At 48.6% G+C, this 25,590-nt stretch overlaps 1 protein-coding gene across 1 annotated transcript in view; it reads right to left on the reverse strand.

Annotated features, from left to right (window-relative positions):
- Nucleotides 1-4,265: 4,265 nt before the first annotated feature.
- The window catches only part of LOC144751996 (extracellular calcium-sensing receptor-like), a 46,926-nt gene continuing 25,601 nt past the window's right edge, over nucleotides 4,266-25,590 (reverse strand). Inside the window, exon 4 of the mRNA XM_078639955.1 lies at nucleotides 4,266-5,195. Within this exon, the coding sequence (XP_078496081.1) occupies nucleotides 4,266-5,195 (930 nt within the window). The remainder of the gene's footprint in view (nucleotides 5,196-25,590) is intronic.

Genomic DNA, 25,590 nt, shown 5'->3' on the forward strand with positions numbered 1-25,590 from the left:
CAAGACTATTTCTTTGTGGAAATCCATCCTTATGCTTGTCTGAATACCTATGATATACTGTGACCTCTCCTTGTATTACAAGAAAGGTCTGTGTGAGAAGTAGACTATTCGACTCCAGGGATCCCCCCCTTGACTAACCCTCTCCTGGAACCCCGATAGACTTGACTTAAGTAGAGAAGGAAAGATTCCATGCAGGAGGCTCTCTCTTCATTTAATAATTCAAAAAAGGCTGCTGAGTAGAAAAGGTGACCACATGGGCAGATTAGCTGCTGGGGATAATAGTCTATTTCTTTGGAGTTCTATAGTATTTCTGACCATTATGCCAACATCAAACCCATATAAGTAAGGACTCTCGACAGTGCTCTGGTCCTTGGTCCCCCCTAATGACCGAAATAAGCCTGATGCTAGCTGCAAGCTGGTATGTTGCGAGACCTGCAGATTTTCAACTGTTATTGTAATTTAAGTCAATAATCTACAGTTCAGACCACACTCTTCATTTTGCTAAATTTTGAACTTCACTCATTTGGAAGATTTATCACTAACTCAACCACAATCGGGACATTGAATATTTCATTTTTAGAAACTATTTATGGCAAGCCAGAACCCATTGATGGTGCAGTTCTTTAAAAACACTTATGGCCTCATTTTCTAGTTTTTGACACAGGGAGATCAACACACCGAATGTAGCATGTTACAATGCATACTTTTACATTGCAGTATCAAACAATGCGGTCATTACAACGACTGCGTTGTTACAATGTGATGCTATTACTACGCAAGTCATTTCATCGACTTGCAGTAACATTAGTAATGTATAATTTACTATTCCAACTCAAGCCTACGCAACAGCAGGGATTGTATTGGAATAGTATATTATACTATTGCTTATGTTAGAGCACCATCTACTACAAGTCGATGCAATTACTTGTGTATTAATGGCATTGCATTGTAACAACCACATTGTAAAGGCATGACGGTCTAATGACCATGATAAAAAGGTTGTTTCCCATCACACCACTATGCTGCACTGCCCTGCATCAAAGAAAAGGACAGGAATGCGCTGTATCTATTAGATAGTGTTCCTGTCTCCTTCACTTGCGCTGTCACCCCATTGGCTGCCTTGCGCCAACTCAGGCATCCTTGCACAATGGTGCAAGGGTGTCTGCAGTGTAGCAATGTTTTTTTTCCTGCACTAAACTATCAATGGAGGAATTTCCATCGTTCTATGTTTGGCTCAGAATTCAGCACACATAGAAGGATTTAAAATTAGGAGAAATCCAGATATTTCTCCTGGTTACACCTCCGCTGGGGTGGCGTAAGCTTATGACGGATTTCCAGGTTTACAAGTGCTTGAAAATCTGGGAATGAATCCACATCCATGGGTGATGCGTGGCAACACCCACTGTGTCACCCGTGGAACTTCTCTTTGTTGCAGAGTAGGGCAACGCAGCAACCTGCGCTGATTTGCCTTTCTTCATAGCTACAAGGCCATTAAAAGCCATCCAAAGCAGCTTTGCGTGGCCTTATAGGTATGTATCAGCACTCTGCATAAAAGAAAACGATTCACCGACGGAGGAATGGGCTTGAAAATAATTCTCTTAGGGTCACATTTACTAGATTTTGGTACAGTGCAGCAATTCACTTTGTTGCTCTATGTTGCCCTGTATCAAGAGAAAAGGGCAGGAATGCTATGACTCTGCAAGATACAGTGCATTCCTGTCCTCTTCCACCGTGCTAGCACACTAAGTGTTGCGCTAATGCAGGCATCCCTGCCATGGTGCAAGGGTTTCCACCTTGTAGGAATGATTGTACCATAACCATGCACAGTGGCGTTTGCTGTCCTTGTAAATATGGAGGAGCAAGATACACAACCAGTACCTCACAAAAAGTGACGTCCTAGTGGGGCAGGGGGCTTTGCAGAGGAGGAAAAGCCAACCCTCTATCATTTGGGGGCTAGGCCACTTTCAATTGTATTTGAATGCTAGCAGGCATTAACTGACATAGCACACATACCAGAATAGTTGTAATAACCTCAAAAATAGAGTGCGATTTCCACATAGATACATTAACCCTCTACCTCAGGCACATTTGCATCCCTGGCAGGTAGGAACATTCAGCACTCAAGAGGTGTACATCCCTAGAAGTCTAGCCACACCCCTAGGGTGGACTACCTGGTTTGTACAGCCAAAGAAGGGTTCTGACATTTTTAAAAGTAACAGAACAGAGGTGACCACATGGGCTTTTGGGGATAGAGGTCTATTGGCTTTTAAATCCCACCCCCTAAAGCCCCTAAATAAATGATTTAAGGAGCTCTTCTGACATCAGAACCTCAGATCTGATTGATTTTCAACCAAATGACAATGAAGAGACCCGGGTCTGCAACTTCAGGGCCTGAATAAATTATAGGCATCAAAGACTTCTCCTGTGGCAACCAACCTGCAACTGCTCAACTATGACTCGTCCTGGACCAGAAACTGATTCCAAGGGGAACCGGTACTCCCCTTTGCAAGCCAAAGGGAACTCCAGAACCCCCTTGGACTAGAGGTACTAGCCCCCTGGAGCCTGAAGCCAAAACCACACCCAGATCCAAAGAATCACTAACGATCTGGCTCGCCAATGGAATCACCCAAAAGTAAATGTTCTAGTGTATTGTGAGATAAGTAGTTCTAAACTCCAGCAAGTTCCGAGCGGCATCTCTGTACCCCCGCACTCCAGGGCATCGCAGTGACCAAAGGCTGAGCTTTCTTCTGTCAAGGCTCATTGGTGGCCAGTCTGGCTACTATTACCTTGGTTTCGATTCTGTGCCTTGAAGAAACCCTGCAGTATCCTCGACCTGCCACACCTGTGATTTTGCATCCCATTCCTCAAAGCTGGTCCTGTTCTTCAGCACCTGGGACAGCAAAGGCAACACTACGCCCGAGCTCTACGAGCCAAGTAAACATCAACGGACTATCAGAGCCTGGTCCCGGGACCCACCTCACCTTCCACCCCCTTTCATTGAACTCTACCTGCAAGAGACCGTTTATCACAAGTGTATTTTCTCATTTACCGCAAGGCTATCATTGCAAGATTCAAATGCACTGAGTTATTTTTCCTTTGAAAATTCCTAACTCCGGTTATACTCATCCAATTGTATCCCTTTTAGTGTCTACATTTATATCAAGATGTGCTTTATTTCTATAAACTGGTGTTGAATTTCTTTTAATTCATGACAATTAGTTGTCATCCATGTTGGTACTCCTAGGGATTTATTAGTATGACTTCAAAGGAACTGTTTGGGGTATTGTGAGATTATTGCATAGTGAAGTCTAGCCAGCCTCACTGCATAATAATCCACTATTCTACAATTGCATTCTTCCATTTCATGGGGACAGATATAAGAAAAGCAGGCAAGGCTAAATTATAGATGGATATAGTTCATGCTGGTGATGTTTTGTTCTACTAGTCACTACCCCTACAGAGCTAGCCCCACTATTGTTTACACTCCAACCTCGCCTTTGGTCAGGCCTAGTTGTCCCAAAGGTGCAGTGTACCTTGCCAGCAGAAGAGGTTTGTAGCTCAACCAGGGAAGGATGATACCCTGAACCCTTTTTAACAGGCCCCTCATTGTGTCCCTACTCACTGCACAATGAAAAGAATGACAACTTCGCTCCTTCCTCACCACTCCATGTGTGGGTCTCAATAAAACATGAGTGGTCGAAAGAAGGATCCAGAAAATAAATAGATGTATATTTGCTTGGTGTACAATCCATTGAAGTCATTTCCCTTCTGTTTCTTTCTCTGTAGCAAATATTTCCCATGTGCTCCAAATAATCACCAACAGGAAGGTGCAGTTTAGAAACCTGCTTCTCCTCTTCCTACAATCCCCACTAAAAGGAGGAGTGTAACCACCCTCTGATTATATCAGTGTGTATACCCTACACATTTGTTAGTAAAGACTCAACCCCATGCATCAGCTCAGTGAATTTATATCTTTCCTCCAATTCACATGTGGCACCTGTGTTGTTCTTTTGTATTCTAAGTCTATATAACTATCAAAAAGAGTTCAGAACAAAAAGTGTACATTATTCAGTATTAAATAAGGGATGTTACATTTAGAATTCAAGATAGAACATACAAACAAATCTAAACTGCCTAGGTTTGTAGTCTCTCTGCTGGTCATTGTGAAATATCCGATGATCCGATGCAGAGGTCTTGAATAGCCGTGCTGTGCTATGAACACACAAAACTCACATTTTCAGAAATTGATCAATCACATGTGCACTTTATAGGTTGTTGCTAGAGCTGGTCTTTTGCATTAAGTATTGCTTGGTATTCAAGTCCGCCCTCCAGAGGATGATATAACACTTGGGAATGAAGATGCATCCCAATAACCCAGCAGCTGAAGACAAGATAGCGAAGATCTCCACGGCCACCATATACTTCCCCTGTGTGCTCAGATATGCGGGTATGAAAGAGATCCAGACGGCCAGAAACACAAGCATACTGAAGGTGAGGAACTTGGCTTCGTTAAAACTTTGAGGCAAATTACGAGCATAAAATGCAACCACAAAGCTGACAGTGGCCAACAACCCGAGATATCCCAACATTAGATAGAAGAAGAGAACGGAGCCCTCGTCACACTGGATGATGGTGGTGTCCTGTATCTGTATCTTCACTGGGAACGGAGGATCAAGAAGCAGCCAGACTGTGCAAATCAGGACTGGAGCAAATGAACACAGAAGTACCACTCCACTGGGCATTCTGGCCCCAATCCACCTTGAAGAACGGCTGGTGGGATCGCGAGCATTGAACGCTATAATCACAGTGATGGTCTTTCCCAGGACAGCGGAGATACTGATGGCGAAGCTAATACCGAAAGAGTTTTGCCGGAGCATACAGGTCACCATCGATGGATAACCAATGAAGGCAAAGGAGGATAGGAAACAGAGCATAATGGCAACAAGAAGCACATAGCTGAGAACTCGGTTATTTGCTTTGACGATTGGTGTGTCTTGGTACTTTCTGAAGGCACAGAGAACAAACAGGGTGATTAGGAAAAGAAGGCTGGTTAAAAATGAAAGAGCTGTCCCCAAAGGCTCTTCAAAGGAGAGGAACTGCAGAGTTGTGGCGAAACATTGCGTCTGTCTTTCATTTGGCCACTGGTCTTCAGGACACGGCCAACAGTCAACTGAATCTGAAAGGAAAGAAGGAGGCTGTGGATAAGAATTGTATGGCAAATAAAGCAGTATATGGTCTGCCTTTGAGGTTGAGTTTAGCACAAATTTTAAGCTACAACATTAACAGCAATCCTGTTTACAATAACAATTTGCATAATTCTATTTTCTGATCAACTATTGGCTATAATGCAGGAAATTTCTGAGCCTGGAGGTAATTTTCCATGAATGGGGCCTCCAGCTGTCCAGGCAGTGAGGGTGCCAGCAGGCTCTTACACATTTCTGTTATTTCAAACTACTGCTGTGCCCCAAGTCTCTATTTCGGAGGCAAAAGCAAAAGTTGATGGACAGAATGCAGAACAATGTCATACATTCACACCAGTACAGAGATCTGAGCCTAAATCCATCGTTCTTTTGCTCACCACACCAACCCAGTTCAGACATAGCCATATGCAAATCAGTCTTGACCCTGTGCCCCATGAGAACAGTCCAGCCCGAACTGCCAAGCCAGGTCCTCCCTGGACTGGAAACAAGCATCCTAGGACCGGTATCGGGCTTTCAGCCCTCATCAGCCAGGATAGCTTGAATCCAGTGGCATGGAGAGCATGGGACTCACGTCTGAGCATACCCGTCCCACTCGGGTTGAGAAATGCAAAAACAACAGTTGATGGACAGAATGCAGAACAATGTCATACATTCACCCCAGTACAGAGATCTGCGCCTAAATCCATTGTTTTTTTCGCTCACCATGCCATTCCAGTTTGAACCCAGCCATAAGCAAATCAGTCATGACCCTGTGCCCCATGGGAACAGTCCAGGCTGAACTGCCAAGCCAAGTCCTCTGTGGACTGGAAACAAGCATCCTAGGACCGGTTTCAGGCTTTCAGCACTCATTAGCCAGGATAGCTTGATTCCAGTGGCGTGGAGAGCACAGGACTCACGTCTGAGCATGCCCGTCCCACTCGGGGTGACAAATATAAAAACAACAGTTGATGGATGTGAGAAGTTGGCCTGGCATATGCTGTCCACTATTCTAGTCAATCAATCAATCATGCCATTTGTATAGCGCACTACTCACCCGGGAGGGTCTTAAGGCGCTTGGGGGGAGGGGTATGCTACTGCTCGAACAGCCAGGTCTTGAGTTGTTTCCTGAAGGCGAGATGGTCCTGGGTCAGCCGAAGGTGGATGGGGAGGCAGTTCCAAGTCTTGGCAGCCAGGTAAGAGAAGGATCTTCCTCCGGCGGTGGCTCTTCGGATGCGTGGTACGGCTGCGAGGGCGAGGCTGGTGGACCGTAGCTGGCGGGTAGGCGTGTAGAAGGTCAGGCGGTCGTTGAGGTACTTGGGGCCCAGGTCGTGGAGAGACTTGTGTGCGTGGGTGAGGAGCCGTAACGTGATCCTCTTGTCGACGGGGAGCCAGTGCAGGTACCTCAGGTGGCTGGAGATGTGGCTGCGTCGGGGGACATCCAGGATGAGTCGGGCGGAGGCGTTCTGGATGCGCTGGAGTCTTTTCTGTAGCTTGGCTGTGGTTCCGGCGTAGAGGGCGTTTCCGTAGTCCAGTCGGCTGGTGACGAGTGTCTGGGTGACAGTCTTCCTGGTCTCGGTCGGGATCCAGCGGAAGATCTTGCACCAGTCCAAACGACCCCTTATTGATGGTAGGTTAAAGACAACCTTATAGAAAGCCATTCTAGTGGTAGCTGTGCAGAGCAAACTTCAGGCTAAGTCTTGAAGGAATGTAAAGATGCTTGTTTTACCAGTCTATAATCTTGTGAAAGGAGAACCACACCAGGTATAAATATAAATATATGAATTTAATCTAAACACACCCCTCTAGTCTCTTTTTGAGGCAAGAGGCAAAGGTACATTAAGTAAGCTTATTTAGCCCACAGTAAATTAGCACAGTATACGTTTAGCCCTAGGGGCCTCACAAACCATATACTAAGTGAGTGGTATAAGAACCACAACAGACATATGATCAAGGACTACGGCCTGTAGAACCGCTGGGGTAACCAGGAACCACCCAATTAGTGACACAGGAGACCCACGGGGGAGGTGTGCAGTGTCTAAACACAGCCGCGATTCATCATTGACTTTTATGGAGAAAATTACGGTTAGAATTTTAAAGAATAAGGACACTTAAGAGTGGATTAGGAACAAACCCCTAGAGAACTGGACAGTTCAAGAGTCAAGACCCATGGCAGCACCGAAGTACTCGTGTTACCTCACTCAGGGAAGCCGGGTGCACAGGTGTCTTTTCGTCAGGTTTCCTTGTCGTTTCCTATTTAGAACTGCAAAGAAGTGCTGCAGGCGACCACATGAAAAGTGTCAAGATGGACCCAAGTGTGGATCGGAGATCTAAAGAACCTGAAAGCAGAGGGGATAGAGTCTAGGTCACTGGCCAGCGACCAGGACAGCAATGAGCAGATGCCCACCGATGTCGGGTGATTTCAGGAGCAAGAGTTGAAACTTGACTCTTCAGCCACGAGGACCAGGAGGTGTTGACGACAACCAGGAGCTGGATTTGAACTGTCCCACATCGGATGCCGAGTGCTGCAGCATTGTTATCCAGATTGGACCCAACAAGCCTTGGCAACAGCAACCCATGCAGAATGCAATGATTGGCTTTGGAGCAGACCAGCAAGGTCTGAGGGACTCACCCTTTGGAGGTGAGACAGGGCTCATCTTGGGCAACCAGAGAAGCTCAAGAAGATCGCAAAGGCGCCTCAAGCAGAAATGCTAGAAGCAGGCCCACAGAACACTTGTGTAGTATAGACCCACTTTCTTCGGTGCAGATCGTGCTCAAGGCTTGGACTACGAGTAGCCCAATGCACAACTTCGGGAAAGTTCAGGAAGTAGGTCCTCTAGCAAATGTGCATGGTGTCCAGGATTTCGAGTCCCACGTGTCTCGTGATGGCTACAGGTCTCAGCTCTGCTGGGATCTCGTGTTGGCCTCGGAGATGTCTGGAAGTCCATGTCTTGTGTCTCAAAACCTTCGAGTTCCGGCGGAAGCCTTGGAAATGCAGATTGGCAAGATGCTTCTTTGGTGCCTGTTTGAACAGGGGAGTCACTCCTTAAACCCAAGGGAAATCCTTCCATCTTCTAGTCAAAATAGAATGTTGAAGTTCTAGTATATATGTTGCAGAATTTTGTCCAGGGTAATCTAAAGTCCTTAGGACTGGTTTCCTATACTTATATTAAGTTTTAGGGGTTGGACATACTCTAATGTCCCACCTATGGGAGGACCTGGGGAGGGGGTGGTTACACCCCTTCCCCGCTGTCCAGTTTCACGCCAATTCAGGGGCTGAGAGCCCCTGCAACCGGTTTGAACTGAGGTATGCACAGGGACACCAGGTGTGCCCCCAGCACTGTCTGAACAGCATTCACTGAATGCACACGCCCAGCCCCATTACACTAAAGCCTGTCTGGGGAGATGGTTACACCTCCCTGTGACAGGATACCTATTGTCCAGGCCTCCCCTGCTCGAGTTTCGTCCAGCAGCAGGAGGTCCGACTCGTGTCTGTGGCAGCATCATTCATTTTGGGATGCTGGGGTTCTTTTAAACTATTACTGGTCAGGTAAGTGTGTACAAGTCTTCTCCCTCTAGGAAGGTTGAATTCTACACCCACCACCAGGACAGGTTGGGGGGTAGGTTTCCAAAGTGTTTGACACCAAACACAACATATTTTGATGCAGCCATTCCAAAGTTAGCATTTATCGCAAGGTTATAATATACTTAAGAGTATATGGTATGGCTGTATCACAGAACAGCTACATAGAAGTGATTCCGAAAGCTGCAGAGGGGTCCTGCTCATGCACAGGCACCCTCTCATACAAAACCAAGCACTCTAACTTCAGGATTGTCAAGGCCTGCCATAGGGGTGACTTATAGGTTTGTATGTGTCTGTATTTAAAGGTAGATATAGGTAGCCTATATCTTAGTAAGGGTAACAAGTACCACCTTACCCAGGCTGCAGTAGCAGTCCTGTGGTGCCATTTTGGAAGGCTTCCAAGGGGTGGCATAATACATGCTTCAGCCCCTGGTAGGCCTCTGGGGTACCTATGCTCTTGGTACCTAAGGTACCACATCTAGGGACTCACAAGGGTAAGCCAGTAACCAGTCTGGAGTGTACCTAAAGTATTTGCAATCAATTTAGAGAGGAAGCAGCTAGGCTGGGTATCTGGTTAGCAGGGCCCCAACCAGACTAATGTTGATAAATCAGTGAAACACCAGCAAAAGTGGGGGTAACAATAGTAAGCAGATCCTACTTTCCTACAACGGACTTAACCTAGATCTCTTGATTGAGGGTGAATGTTTCGATTTGTTCTGCATTCCGTCCATCAATTGTGTGTATCTTGCTTTCTCGTCCCAAGTGCGCCAGGTATGCCCAGACATGGGTCCTGGGCTCACTGTGCCACTGGAATCAAGCTATCCTGGTGAAGAGGTGTGAAACCCTGAAACCGGTCCTAGGATGCTTGTTTCTGGTCAAGGGAGGACCTGGCTTGGCAGTTCAGGCTGGACTGTTCCCATGAGGCACAAGGTCAAGACTGATTTGCATATGGCCAGGAAAAAACTTGGGTGGCATAGTGAGCAAAAGAATGATGAATTTAACCCAGATCTCTTGACTGGGGGGGAATGTTTTGATTTGTTCTGCATTCCGTCCATCAATTGTGTGTCTGTTTCAGTTGCTCATCACAGCATGGCCGCATATTTTTCTGCGCAGTTGCTATCAACTTGGCATGCAGCCTTTCTTCTTTGTCCTCTGATCCATATTGTAAAAACTGGGGGAAAGAGAGGAGACCAGTGGGCACTCACTTAATCATTTCCAATTGCTTCACAGGTCCGTTGTCATTCCCGGTCATGAAGACCAGAGCATGTTGTAGTGGGGCTGCCTACGCCCCTGTACGACCATGGCCTCTTTGGCACTTTACTCACCCTGCATATGACTGCCATTTGCAGAGGGCCTGCTAGGTATCAGGGCAGCCTTCACCCTCTCAATCATTGCAGGACCCTCCTGAGCCCCTCTGTATTCACGGTGGGGCCACAGGCCATACGTTAACCACTCTTTGGGGCTGGCCAAGCCAGAACCCCACTGAAGTGCGACCTGTTCCTTTGGGTTCATGGCCATGTCCCATTCACATACTTTCTTTTATCCATTTCTTATCAATGTGTTTTCCAGTGATATGTGGAGCATCTTGTTTCTATTTCTATTTTGATGTATGATCGGTCTGTGGATCCAGAGAGTGGCCTTCGATTACTGCAGGGTATAGATCTGTGTATTGACTTATAGAGTGTGAACCCGGCTCTGTAAACAATGCAAGGGTTAATAAATTAGTATTATTAGCAGTAAGTGAAACCCCAGGGAAGGTTTAGGAAGGAGACAGGGATCTTCTTCATCATGAGTCCATGAAATGGAGCTGTTTACAGACAAGTGTTATGTGCAAAGAGCTCAAGTTTACAGTTCCAAGCCTAGACAAGGCAGGGGGCACTCTGTCGCTTGCATGGACTCAGCATTATACCACCATGTTATCAGCTCATCAACATGCCAATGATGGCCTAACATTATGCTAGTTTACATATAATACTAGTAAGACCTTATGCTCACCTGTCTTATTAGAAATCTCTCCAGCAGGGCAGGGGACACAGTCGAAGCAGCAGATGGGCTGCCCTTTCCTCGCAGCCTGTCTGAACCCAGGGGGGCAGCTCTCACTGCAGAAGGAGCTGGGGACCTGGTGTCAAAGCAGAGGAAAAGTCAGAAATATAAACCCTAACTCAGAAACAGGGAGAGTAAACAAACATAAAATAAACCCTAACTCAGAAACAGGGAGAGTAAACAAACATATTATCAAACGCATGCGCACACTCATAAAGACAAAGACACACCACACGTACCCATACAAACACACACACACACACACACACACACACACACTTACACATATCCTAGCTACATATCTGGGATTTAAGATCTATAAACACACGATGACACAGAATTGCAAATGGACCTCTATGTATGAGATATTTTATGCATTTTTATGTAGGATAAATAAATGACATTCATGTAAGGCACACATCTGAGTGAGAACGCTGTGCTTTTTGTGTCAGTAAACCATTATCTAATCATAAAAAAGGGTGTTGCCCGGTAATTGCCTTCAGTTCCCGGCATGTGCAGCAAAGTCTGACTGAGTGTCAAATAGTAACTGCATTTTGATAGAAAGGTGAGATGGCTCGGAGTGCTTATCCTCTCTGTCCATACTCACCAGCTCTTTACATTGTGCTGTAGTGACGCACTGATTCTGTGATCTGAGTGACGTAGAGCTGTCAGCTCGCCATGGCTCTCCCAGCACTTAGATCACACAGAGGGATCTCAGCAGTTTGAACGGTGTGTGCTGTCAGGGGTTCACAGCTCTCACAGGGCTCAGATGACACATTTGTAGCTTATTATTAGGATCACTCTGAAAGGCTGGCAGTACTAAGATCACAAGGTGCACTATCGAGTGCTTGGAGAGTGTGGGATGTGGGGCGCAGGTGAGCCATGAAACCAACACCTGCATGTTGCTAAAACAGGTTGGATGGGGAGCACACATGGGCAATTCAGAAAGGGAGATGTGGTACACCACAGCTCTGGCATTTTTCCAGCACTCTACCCTTTGCAAGTAGGCAAGAGTGGTTTGGTGGCAAAGCCTGTACCTTACACTTGGGCAAGTTTGGGATGTTCTTTTAAGGCCCTAATAGCTTTTGTCCAAGGCAAGGCAGTTCAAGGATGAATGGCCCACCTCTCTTGGCCCTTGTTAATGTCTCTGGAGCAGTGCTTCCCAAACGTTTTAGAATCACAGCCCACTTTTTAAAACGACAAACACTTGTAATGCACCTAGCTTTAACAGGCATGAGGTAGGTTGTTTTTCTGATGGAATAGTAAATATACTTAAAAAATGCTGTGAATTAAAAGAAATCACATTGTCTTTTATTTTTATTTTGCATTCCCCTCAAATATTAACTGTTGGTAAGTCCATGCCCAGTGCCAGAACCCCTGGTCTTTGCGAACGCCTTGACACCCATGTCTGCTATGATACCAGCACCCTCCACACACTCAACACTGGACAAACTCAAACCTGCTTCCTGGCCACACCGAAACACACCCATGGACCCTTCACCTGCCTTAACTGCAAATTCACCAGCATCCAACCTGCCATTCCACCCCACAAGACAGATCGCAACCACCTCAGATGCATACTCCTGAATACCCGCTCCGCACGCAAACACGCCGTCGAACTCTGGGACCTGCTGGACACATCCTTTCCGGACATCGCCTTCCTGACTGAGAGCTGGATGAACGACTCATCGATACCTGACATCACCATAGCCATCCAGGACAGCTACAAGATCACCCGCAGAGACTGCACAAATGGAGTAGGAGGGGGTCGCCATCATCCACAAGTCCACCCTCAAAGTCTTGACCAACTCCGAAGATACCCTCAGCACCAACGAACACCAGCACTTTCTGATCCACACCGATCCCAACACCACCCTCAGAAGAACTCTAATCTACAGACTGCCCAGACCCCAGACACAGTTCAGGCACTCCATTGCCGACCTCGTCAGTACGTCTCCACGGACTACATCCTCCTCGGAGACATGAACTTTCACCTCGAGAACAACAACAACACCAATTCCACCACCCTAGTCAACAGCCTCGCCAACCTCGGACAGCTCGTGACAATGCCCACCCACATCGCCAGCCACACGCTTGATCCTATCTTCCCTGCTAGCCCCCACGTCTCCTTCAGCCACACCATCGAACTCCACTGGACCTATCATCACTGCATCCACTTCACCTTCCGGAAACCCACCACGCACCACAATACCGAACAGATCCCCGCCACAGCTGGAGCAAAATCACTAAATACCAGCTAAACACCACCCTGGCCAGAAGCCCACCTTCTGACCCAACTAACTCAGACACTGCCGCCAACAACCTCAGATGCTAGATTGACGACTGCGCCAACACCCTCGCCACGATCAAGAATCCCTCCAACAGATGCACCAACAAGAATGCCTCATGATTCACCCTGGACCTCCAGACCTCCAAACAAAACTGCTGAAAAATGGATAGGAAATGGTACCACAAACAGACAACGGAGAACTAAACATTCCACAAGAACGCCATGCACCAACACCATCACCTCATCAGATCCGCCAAAATGTTCTCCTTCAAGGACCGCCTAGACAACAACGCACACAACAGCAAAGAGGTCTTCAACAGTGTGAAGGAACTCTCCAACCCCAGCTCTAACATCAACGACATCCCTCCATTGCAAGACCTGTGCAACTCCTTTGCCTCCTTCTTCCACTGCAAGATCGCAGACATCCATGACAGCTTCGACAACCAGACCACCACGGCACCCAACGATACCTCAGATCCCACGACAACCACCAACAGCGACCTCCTGCTCTCCTGGACTAACATCAATGACGAAAACACCATAAAATTAATGAGCACCATCCACTCCGGCTCACCATCAGACCCATGCCCCCATCACATCTTTAACAAAGCCAGCACCACCATTGCACCCCATCTCCGCAAGGCCATCAACATCTCTTTCGAGACCGCGACCTTCCTGGAGAGCTGGAAGCATGCCGAGATCAACGCCTTACTGAAGAAACCCAAGGCGGATCCGAGGGACCACAAGAACTTACAACCCATCTGCCTGCTTCAATTCCCGGCAAAGGTCATTGAGAAGACCGTCAACAGACAACTGACCCGCTACCTCAAGGAGAAGAACAACCTGGACCCATCCAAGTCCTGGTTCTGCAGCAACTACAGCACTGAAACAGCCCTCATCGCCACCATCAATAACATCAGGGCCCTGCTGGACAACGGCATAACTGCGCCCCTCATCCTCCTGGACCTGTCAGCCACCTTCAATACTATTTGCCACCGCATCCTATGCACTCACCTCCACGACGCAGGAGACCGAGGCAAAGCACTGGAGTGGATCACCTCCTTCCTCTCCAGCAGAACACAAAGCGTCCTCCTCCCCCCTTCCGATCTGAAGCCTCCAAGATCATCTGCGGTGTACCCCAAGGATCGTCCCTCAGCCCGACATTGTTAAATATCTACATGGCCCCACTTGCCCACGTCGCCAGACTACACAACCTCAACATCATCTCCTATGCTGACGACACACAGCTAATACTCTTCCTCACCAAGGACCCACTAACCTCCAACACCAACCTCCACGAAGGAATGAAAGCTGTCACCAAAGGGATGAAGAACAGCCATCTGAAGCTGAACTCAGACAAGACAGAGATCCTCATCCTCTGCTCCACCCCCTCAGCCTGGGACAACTCCTGGTGGCCGACTGCCATGGGAACTGCACCAAACCCACTGACCATGCATGCAACCTGGGATCCATCCTCGACTCAACATTCTCCATGACCAAGCAAGTCAACGCCATCTTGTCCTCCTGTTTCAATGCCTTCCTCATGCTCCGAAAGATCTACAGGTGGATCCCAAACCAAAACAACAAAAATGGTCACCCAGGCCCTCGTCAGTAGCAGGCTGGTCTACGGAAATGCCCTCTACGAGGGAGGCCCGGACAAGCTGATGAAACGTCTGCAACAAATAGAGAACGCCTCTGCACGCCTGATCCTTGACATCCCTCGCAGAAGCCACATCACACCCCATCTGAGAGACCTGCACTGGCTCCCTGTCAACAAGAGGATCTTCTTCAGGCTCCTCACCCACACACACAAGGCACTCCACAACACAGGACCAGCATACCTCAACAGACGACTCACCTTCTATACCCTGAACAGCCAGCTCCGCATCCAAAGAATGACCACCAGCGGCAGATTCTTCTCCTACCTCGCCGACAAAAACCCTGGAACACCCTCCCGACCCTACTACTGCAGAACAAAGACCTAGCAACTTTCAGGAGGTTACTCAAGACCTGGCTCTTCGAGCAGTAGCAGCACCCCCGTCCCCTCCCACCCAAGCGCCTTGAGACCCTCACGGTTGAGTAGAGCGCTCTACAAATTTACTGATTGATTGATTGATTGATTAAGTGTCATGGACTTAACCACGTCCTTAGCTATACCTTTATCAGAGTCTGACACCTTGGCATACTTATGATGTGGACACAGGCGCCGGTCTAAAGAAAGAGTTATAGGTTTTCAGATCAAGTCAAATCTGGCATAAAGTCTGAGGTTGTTAACATGCTAGAGCTGGGGGTGTTTGAGCCCTGCAGTAGTGCATAGGGCAGGTCCACTGGTTCTGGTACCCAAGCCAAACCCAATGATTATCTGTGCAGACTACAGAGGTCTAAATGAAGTCACCGAGACTTGTGCTCTCCGCGTGCCCAGAGCTTATAAGCTCATAGACAAGTTGGGGACTGCCAGGTGTCTAAGTGCATTTGACTTCACTTTAGGTGACTGGCAGTTAGCCCTCACATAAGGAGCTAAATAGAGGTCAACCTTTTTGACTTCTGAAGTCCACTTTCAGTTCAGAGTGAGTGATTTCCTTTGTTTTGACAGATGCACCTGTCACCTCCCAAAGGTTTCATGTTTGGAAAGTGTTGATAATGGGGCTACTTTTTGAGGAAGTAGAATGCTACCCAAGCAGTATCCACAATCCTTGTCAGGGTGAGCGAACCCCAAGTTAACCTGTGCTTAACCCTCTCATAGCTTGGTACAACAACTTTAAAGGTTTAACCTCGAGGCAATGTGTAAAGTATTTATGCAGCACTTCAAACAAAAATAAAGTGAAACAACACAAGGAAAACCCCACGCCATTTTAGAAAAATAGAGTAAAATGTAGCACATAATATAAAACCAAAATCTAAGCACAAAGCACTAACTCTGGCTGTCTAGTTGCACCGGGACGAAGTCATAAGTTCAGGCTGACCATGTTGGAGCACCTGTCAGCTATAGGGACCAAGCTAGTTATGATGCAGAATCTTACGTCAAGGGTGTGTTGTGCAGCAGTGTTTCTTAGGATCTTCGTGGCTGCAATGCAAGGTTCTGTGTTGTCATCAAGGATGTCATTGATGAGCACCTTATGATGCAAAGGTGTGTGTTGAAGATGCATCTTGCATTGGCTGGTTCATAAGCAGCTGCGGGGTATTGCAGTGCAGAGTCCTGAATTGTCATGGAGCATGCCTTCGATGAGGGGATTGTGATGTAAAAACCTACAAGGATGATGTATTGTGCAGCCGCGGCTCTCAGGAGGTTGCTGGCAGCAATGCAAAGCCCAGCATTGAGGATTCGTTATGCAGTGGTTCCGATCTGGAGTTTGGTGTCTGACATGTCAATTTTGTTTCCACCACAGTTGGGCCAGTAGTGCACCATCAGGCCCAATTACACAGGTCCAGGGCTGTTTGCATGCTAGGGGAGAAATGACTCGAGAACACGTTTTGAAAGCTCAAACAAGCAAAAAGTTCTGCAATTTTGGGCAATTCTGCATTCTCTGTGGAACGTGAAATTACCTAAATTCTGCAAATTCCGCAAGCGGAATGGAATTTACCGCTCCGGCCTAGTTAAAACTTATTGACTCATATTTGACCCCACGCTGTTTGGGTGTACAACAGTGTAGGAAATGACCATCCTTTGTGTAGTACACACACAGATTTGCTGGCTGAGGAGCTCTGTGCACTGCACTCTTGCTAACGAGTAGTAAAGTGCCTGTGCTCTCCCTTTAAATGTGATTTATGAGGAGTCACCCCATAGGCTGCAAGCCACTCATCTATGCCATCTCCTACCACATATGTAGGCTTTGTTTACCCTTATAGGCCCTGTGGGACTTCAAGCCATCTTGCAGTGGCTTCTCCTATGGGCCAGCCGAGCCTTATTTTCCTTTAAGCCAAGGGTCAACTTCCTCATATTGATTGGTATTGTAATACATAATTCTGGAACTACCACTCAACTATATGTAGAGTCATTTTGCTAAATATTGCTTAATATATACAAAATCATCAATAGAGTTTTTCTCTACAACATAGATTGCAACTCAAGTAAAACTTTATAATATATCGATCACAGTTAGTGCTTTCAAATCTAATTTTGTCTACTTCTTTTGCTTTCGACTTTTAAGAAAAAATCCAAACCTTCCTGTTTCTGACAAACATTACCAGTACTCTCACTGTCAACATGTACTTTATTATACATAGGGTCCATTGTGTTTGCACTTATGTCTGCGGCAGCGCGGGAAAATTAAAAGGCAAAGGCAATCCCTTCTGTGCCCGTCCACGCCCATACGGGACTGAGGCCAGACACCATGCACAAACTCTCATTTAGTCCTCTGAGGAACTTAGACAACACACTCAGTGTCATACACACTCAATCCTGTTACATGGGCACTCTTGAGCCACAAACTAATCCTGCGGACATGGAGATCCTTCTCTGAAATCTCAGAACCTACTTTCCATACCCCTGGTCGCTGGGAACTGTTAGACTCAGGTATTCGGCACTACAAACACCCGTTCTTTAGCTAAACATCAGCTCGATGTTTTCCTTCTGTTAGTGTCTGAAAAACAAGACATCTACTTCGTAACAGAAACCTGGCTGACACTTGACTCCACCCCTGACATCCTGGCTGCACTACCTAACGACTAGTACATCCTTCAAGTTAACTGCTCACCAGGAAGAATGGGCTGCGGAGTAGCAGCGACCATTCACCCTGCAGTAGATAATATTGCCATCAAATTAAAGTCTGACTCTGCCCCGCTCATCTGTGCTCTGGTCTATAGGCCTCCGCAGCACTGGCCCCTGTTCCCCCTTTCGCTGAGTGAACAAATTGTCAACCTCGTAACTACTATTGATAGGTGACTTCCACTGTTGGACTAATGACACACTAGGCGTGCCTCACTCTGCTGAATTGACTGATCTCCTAACCAACCTAAACTGTGTCCAGCAGGTATCCTCAGCCACATACATCAAAGGGCAAGTCTGGACCGCTATTCTAACAGTGTCTGCATATGGTCAGATAAAATTCACAGTAACAATCCCTACAAGCAGCAAAAACCCCACGGTGGAGGGGGGAATAATTAGGAAATTGAATATCGTTAACAAAATTGAATTTCAGGACACACTGGCCAGCTTAAACCTAACCTTTGTCCTAATGTCGATTTCTTGGAAGCAAATATCTCAGCTTGGCTACTAGCTACTAGTGATAGGCATGCCCCTCTCAAAAAACTCAAATGAGCACGTCGCTCTTGTTAGAAACTGGGGGTCTCTAGTTGGCAGAGGTAGGTACCACTGTCCAAATAGGGACCCTTGCTTCTAGTCAGGGCAAGGAGATAACCCTCTAAGATAACCCCTGCTCGCCCTCTAGGTAGCTTGGCCTGAGCAGTCTAGGCTAACCAGAGGCAATGCGTAAAGTATTTGTACCAACACTCACAGTAACACAGTGAAAACACCACAAACTGATTCCACAACAGTTTATAAAAATAAAGGTATTTAATCTAAAACTACACAAGACCAAAACGATAAAAATCCAACATACACAGTTCAAGAATATGGTTTCAAAGAGTTCTTAAGGTTGCGTTAAAGTTCTTCAAGTTGCGGTAAAAATAACCACAGATGCGTGAAAAGTTCACAGTTGCGTCACGTTTACTCACAGTACCTTTAGTTGCAACAAAGTTCCAAAAAGCAGAAGCTGGTGCGGTGGAAAACAAGCGATGCGTTGCTCCTGAGACCCTGGGGAGGCGTTTGCGACAGCCCCGCTGCAGCAGCAGGCGTGTTGCGACGAATCCGGTCTGTATGGGGAGGAAGGCCACTTGTATGGATTCCGGTGCGTAGGTTTCGTAGGAAGTCTGTTCTCGCAAAGGCACGATGCGACGATCTCGAAGGGGCTGCGACGATCTCCGGGGCGACGATGCGCGGTCCAGCGGTGATACTCTCTCTCGCAGCTCCTCGATGCGATGATCCTGCGACGACTCTCGCAGCGACGTGATGCGGTCCGCAAGCAAGCGGTGCGGCGATCTCACCCAGCGACGACAGGCTCTGCGACGATACTCGCAGCGATGTTCGATTCTCCCGCACCGGTCTGGTGCGTCCCGCAAACGAAGGGTGCGACGTCTCTGGCAGCGGCGTCAGGCGCTGCGACGATCTCGACCTCCGTAGCGGCGGGAAACTTCTCGCACTGTCGGGGATGCGCTCCGCAAGCGAGCGATGCGACACTTTTCAGATTCAAAAGTCACTCAAGCTTAGTTTCAAGCTTCCCAGCACAGGTCCAACCTCCAGAGGCCCCACAACTGGATCAAGCACTCTAGGAGGGACAGAACTCTCTCAGCAGAGTTCAGGGAAGCTGGGGGTGAAGTCCTTTTGTTCCTGGGACTTCAAAACAGGGAGCCAGCTCTTCTCAGGCCCTTGGAGATTCCTTCAAGACAGGGGACACAGCACACAGCAAAGTCCTTCCCCTCTCCTTGGCAGCAAAGCAACAGCAGGTCAGTCCAGCAGAGCAACAGCAGGACAATCTTCCTTCTTCAGAGTCAGCTTTCTCCTTGGCAGAGGTTCCTTCTTGATTTCCAGGATGATCTAATTTTCTGTTGTCAGGGGTCCTGTACTTATACCCCTAAAGTCTTTGTTCTCTGGGTGCATGTGGGCCCTGTGCCCGGTCTGAACCAGTTCTGGGTGGATCCTGAGTACTTTGTTTTGCTGGCTGCATCTTTCCTTTCAGAGTGAGGGGCAGGGTCCTCAGCCGCCCAGCAGGGGGGTGGAGCCAGCATTGTGGAAGGCAGGCACAGCCCTATTCAGCCCAGGTGCTAACTCCTCCCACCACTCCAGTTGCAACTGCAGTCATTCAGCCTAGTGCTGACTCATCCATCCTGCTGGGGAATTCCCCAGCCCCTGTCACTCACAAACCAGACAGTCAATACACAAACAGGCCCAGGCACACAGAAGGGTCAGACAAGAGAACAGCAACTTTCTAAAAGTGATGTTCTCAAACACAGGATTTAAAAACAACCTTTCCTAAAAGATGTGTTATTAAATTCTGAGTTCAGGGATACTAGATACTTATGTCCTATCTTGTTCCTATGGGAAGAAATGCTGTTAACCACTGTAGCCAGCATCCCCCATGTTAACCTATGGAGCAAGATAGCCTTACAGTAGTGAAAAACGAAAATGGCTGCCATTCACTACCAGAGCATGTCACCTGCACTAGTACATGCTCTACCTTTTACATACACTGCACCCTGCCCAGGGGGGTACCTTGGGCCTTCCATAGGGGTGACTGATGTGCACAAAAAGGGAAGGGTTAGGCCTGGTCAGTGGGGACACTGACCAGGAGGACATGGCAGTTCTAAACTGCCCATAGGCACTGCAGTGGCAGGCCTGAGACACCATTTTAGAGATACTCCTGTGGGTGGCACAATCAGTGCTGCAGGCCCACTAGTAGCATTTGTCATCACCAGCCCTGGCACACCCAGTGCACTTTACTAGGGACTTCATGGTGATACAAATATGCCAAACATGTATATTCGATCAGAATAACAATTTACACAGGGAGCACTTACACTCTGGCACTGATCAGCAGTGGCAGAGTGTCCAAAGCATCTAAACCAGCAAAAACAAAATCCAGCACAGCATCAAAAATACAGGAGGTAGAGGCAAAAAAATAGGGGGAAACCACGCCAAAGATGCCAGGTCTAACACGTGTCCCCTCCAGCTGAAAGTGGGGAGAACTACCCACCCTCTTGGGAGTTCTCTTCACTAAGGCGGAAAAACCTGGACAGACCATCAGCATTGGCGTGTTCTGTGCCAGGGCGGTGTTCCACCGTAAAGTCCATTCCCTGTAGGGAGATGGACCACCTCAACAGCTTTGGATTCTCACCCCTCATCTGCATTAACCATCTGAGGGGCCTGTGGTCGGTCTGAACACGGAAGTGAGTCCCAAACAGGTAGGGCCTCAACTTTTTCAGAGCCCAGACCACAGCAAATGCTTCTCTCTCAATCGCACTCCACCTCTGTTCCCTGGGGAGTAGTCCCCTGCTAATGAAGGCTACCGGCTGGTCTCCTCCCTCCTCAGTGATTTGTGAGAGTACTGCTCCCACACCATGCTCTGAAGCGTCTGTCTGAACTATGAACTCACTGGAAAAGTCAGGTGCCTTGAGCACCGGTGCTGTGCACATAGCAGTTTTCAGGGTTTCAAAAGCAGTTTGGCAGGCGTCAGTCCAGTCAACTCTTTTGGGCAACTTCTTGGAAGTGAGTTCTGTCAAAGGGGCGACAACGGTGCCATATCCTTTGACAAAACGCCGGTAATACCCGGTGAGTCCCAAAAAGGCTCTCACCTCTGTCTGGGTCTTGGGGGGCTCCCAAGCCAGAATGGTATCAATCTTGGCCTGTAGGGGCGCCACCTGGCCGCTCCCCACCTGGTGTCCCAAATACACCACAGATCCCTGCCTTATCTGGCACTTGCTGGCCTTGATAGTTAGGCCTGCCCTTTGCAGAGCCTTCAACACTTCGCAGAGGTGTTGCAGGTGTTCCTCCCACGTGGAGCTGAACACAGCAATGTCATCCAGGTATGAATTCCTCCAGCCGGTCAGTACCTGGTTAAGCAGTCTCTGGAATGTGGCAGGGGCATTCTTCAACCCAAAGGGCATGACACAGAACTGGAAGTGCCCCTCTGGCGTTGAAAATGCAGACCTCTCTTTGGCCCCATCAGTTAAGGCAATCTGCCAGTACCCCGAAGTCAAATCAAATGTACTGAGGTACCGGGCAGCTCCCAACCGATCCACGAGCTCATCAGCTCTGGGGATGGGGTGTGCGTCAGTCTTCGTGACCGCATTGAGCCCACGGTAGTCCACGCAAAACCGGAGTTCTGGAGGGCCACCGGGGGTAGCAGCTTTCTTGGGTACCAAGACCACTGGGCTAGCCCAGGGGCTGCTGGAGGGCTCAATCACCCCTAGCGCCAACATCTTGGAAACCTCTTCCTTGATGCTGGTCCTGATCTTGTCAGCTACCCTGTAAAATTTCTGTTTCACAGACAGACTGTCTCCAGTGTCCACATCATGGACGCACCAGTTGGTGACTCCTGGGGTCAGGGAGAACAGGGAGGAGAACTGACCCAACACTTGGCGACAGTCACTCTGCTGTTCTGGGGTCAGGGTGGGCGAGAGGACCACACCATCCACTGACCCATCTTGCTCCTTAACTGCCAGGAGGTCAGGGAGAGGATCACTATCCTCTTCCATTCCTGCATCTGTAGCCAGGAGCATGGTTACTTCAGACCTCTTAAAGTGTGGTTTGAGGCGTTTCACATGCAAGACTCTCAGGGGCTGCCTGGGAGTCTTCAGGTTAACCAGGTAGGTTACCTCACTCTTCCTTTCCACCACCTCATATGGCCCAGTCCACTTGTCTTGGAGCGCACAAGGCTCCACTGGTGCCATCACCCACACTTCCTGCCCAGGTTGAAATTCGACCACAGTGGTATTCTGGTCGTACCATCTTTTCATTTCTTCCTGGCTTGCTTCCAGGTTCGCCTGAGCGAGCTTCCTGAAGCGTTGTGTCTGGTTGCGGATGGCCAGCACATAGCTGAACACATCCTCGGGGGTTTTCCCACGGGACTTTTCCCAACCCTCCTTCACCAGTGAGAGAGGTCCTCTGACAGGGGGGCCATACAGGAGTTCAAAGGGACTGAACCCTAAGGACTTCTGAGGTACCTTCCTGTAGGCAAACAACAGGCATTTGTAACAAGACATCCCACTTACGTCTCATGGGCTCCGCTAGGCCCATAATCATACCTTTCAGGGTCCGGTTGAACCTTTCAACCAACCCATTTCCTTGAGGGTGGTAAGGAGTGGTGAACTTATAAGTTACCCCACACTCCTCCCACAGAGACTTCATGTACTTAGAGATGAAGTTGGTACCCCGGTCGGAGACCACCTCTCGGGGGAACCCCACACGGGAAAATATCCCCATCAATGTACGGCCCACCACGGGTGCTGTGATTGTCCTGAGAGGGACTGCTTCCGGGTACCGGGTGGCATGGTCCACCAAGACCAGGATGAACCTATTGCCTAAGGCTGTCTTGGGGTCCAGGGGCCCTACAATGTCTATGCCCACCCGCTCGAAAGGGGTGCTCACTACTGGGAAGGGTTGAAGGGGTGCCTTCAACTTTGTTTCAGTCTTGCCACTGGCTTGACAAGTTTGGCAAGATCTGCAAAAGGAACCAAAGTGCTTTCTCATCTGGGGCCAGTGGAAGTGGGTGACAAGCCGGTTTAGGGTCTTGTCTTGCCCCAGATGTCCTGCAAGAGGCACGTCATGAGCCAGACCCATTAGGAAGTTTCTGAAGCGCTCGGGTACCACCGGCACACGGGCTGCACCGGGCTCAGCAAACTTAGGCTCACTATATAACAAGTCATCTTCCCAGTAGATAAAGTGATCTCTGGCTGCTCCACCTGCTGCCTGATCTACAGCCTGTTGCCGCAGACCAATGAGGAAAGGGCATTCTTTCTGCGCTTGGCAGAATTCCTCCCTGGAGGGACCACCTTCCTGCTGCCAATGGGTCAGCTCAGGCAAGTCTCCCAGTTCGGCTACCTGTTCCCCTGTAGGTTCCAGGGCATCCCCCTCAGGTTCTGCTTCCTCCTGGACCGTGGGAACGGCTGGGGCTGGTTTCCCGCGCCCTCTGCCTCTTCCTCTCCTGGCAGGTCTCTGGGCCACTGTTTCAGGCTCCAGTTCTGCTGACTCCCCCCTACTGGCTGTCATAGCACGTGTGGACACACAGATCCACGCAGGCAAACCCAACATCTCCAAGTGAGTTCTGTGTTCTACATCCTTCCATGGAGAACTCTCTAGGTCGTTACCTAACAGACAGTCTACAGGCAAGGCATCACTGACAACTACCTCCAAAAGACCAGAGACTCCCCCCCATGCAAAGGGAACCTTCGCCAGCTTGCAGAGGCGCACTGAGCTGTCAGCTGCCACCACAGGGCGGAGTACACCAGGGATGATTTGGTCTTCAGACACCCACTGACACCTCACGGATGTCACGCTGGCTCCTGTGTCTCTCAGAGCCTCAATCTCCCTCCCATTGATGGTCACCTTCTGCCCATATTTCTTAGTGTTAGAGGGCAGCAAGGTTTCCTGGACCATCTCTTGGTCTCCTAGAGAGACAAGGGTCATGACTGCTAGCTCCCACCAGTCACTAGAAACCAAATCCCCTCCCAAAGCTACACTAGCTAACGCTGGGGCGGGGGCACCAGTGGGTGCTTGCTTCTTCTTGGGACACTTTGGAGCTATGTGGCCCACCTCATTGCAGTGATAGCAGGTAGGTGGGCCCCTGTTGTCTTTCTTGTCCCGCCTGCCCTTAGAGGGCCATGGCTGCTTAGGTTTGGGGGTTTGGGATTCCTTTCCCTGGGAACTATTTTGGGGCCCTTCTGAGAACTCCTTTTGGTTACCCTTGTCCACCCCACTCTTCTGCTGGGGACCCTGCCCACCTTTGGCTGTGGTACCCACAATTCCTCTGTGGACCCTGGTACTGGTCCAGCGGTCCGCCTCCTTAGCAAGCTCAATGGGGTCTGTCAGCTTGCTGTCTAAAAGATGCTGGCGCAGCTCTGGAACACAAAGACTACTCAAGTGCTCCCAACTGATTAAATGCAACAACCCCTTAAAATCAGTTACTTTACTGCCCTTCATCCAACCTTCCAGTGCACGCGAGTACAAATTTACACACTCCATCCAAGTCTCATACCTGAGACATAAGGCCCCCTTCATATTGGGGTAGGTCATGGCACCTGCTAATTCTAAGGGCTCTAGAGCACTCCTCCCAGAAGCCTCAAAATGTTTCCACAGGCCCGCCCCCCAATGCTGATCAGGCGCACCATGCATCTTCAATGCAATTTCATACGAAGTGAACCAGGCATAAATATCCTCACCCCTATGGTAATTCTGTACCAGGTCCTTGGGAATATATACTTTACCCCCATGCACTGGCTGCGCGCTGCCACCATTAGAACTGGCATCCACCTCCTTGGCTTTAAGATCCAGTTCTCTCATGCTCAACTCATGAGCCAAAAGCAATTTATTTTCCTCTAGGGCACGAGCCTCTCTCTTGTCTTCCGCTGCCCTTTTCATTTTCATGACTTCCAAGTCATATTCTCTCATTCTCTGATTTTCTTGTAACTCTTCTGGGGTGAGGCCCCTACCGGAGTGGTTGCTGCCAGCTCCTGAGCCTACTCTGCCCACTGGCAGATCTTTGCTTTGAAAACTGTTTTCCACATCCACAACATCATCTCCCTCTTGAGCCTCCCAATGGGCCCTCAAGATTTTCTGCAGCTCCTCCTTTCTGTAGGCGCTTTTTATGGGGCACTCAAACTCAAGGCAGAATTTCCTAAGTTGCTCAACTTTGTATGAACACAAATCCTCAATGCAAAACTCTAATTCTTCTTCTGCCTCCTGACTGGGTGCCTTTCCTTTCACAGACATGATGCTTGGAAGAGTT

Source organism: Lissotriton helveticus, chromosome 4_2, assembly GCF_964261635.1.
Source record: "Lissotriton helveticus chromosome 4_2, aLisHel1.1, whole genome shotgun sequence".
Lineage (NCBI taxonomy): Eukaryota > Metazoa > Chordata > Amphibia > Caudata > Salamandridae > Lissotriton > Lissotriton helveticus.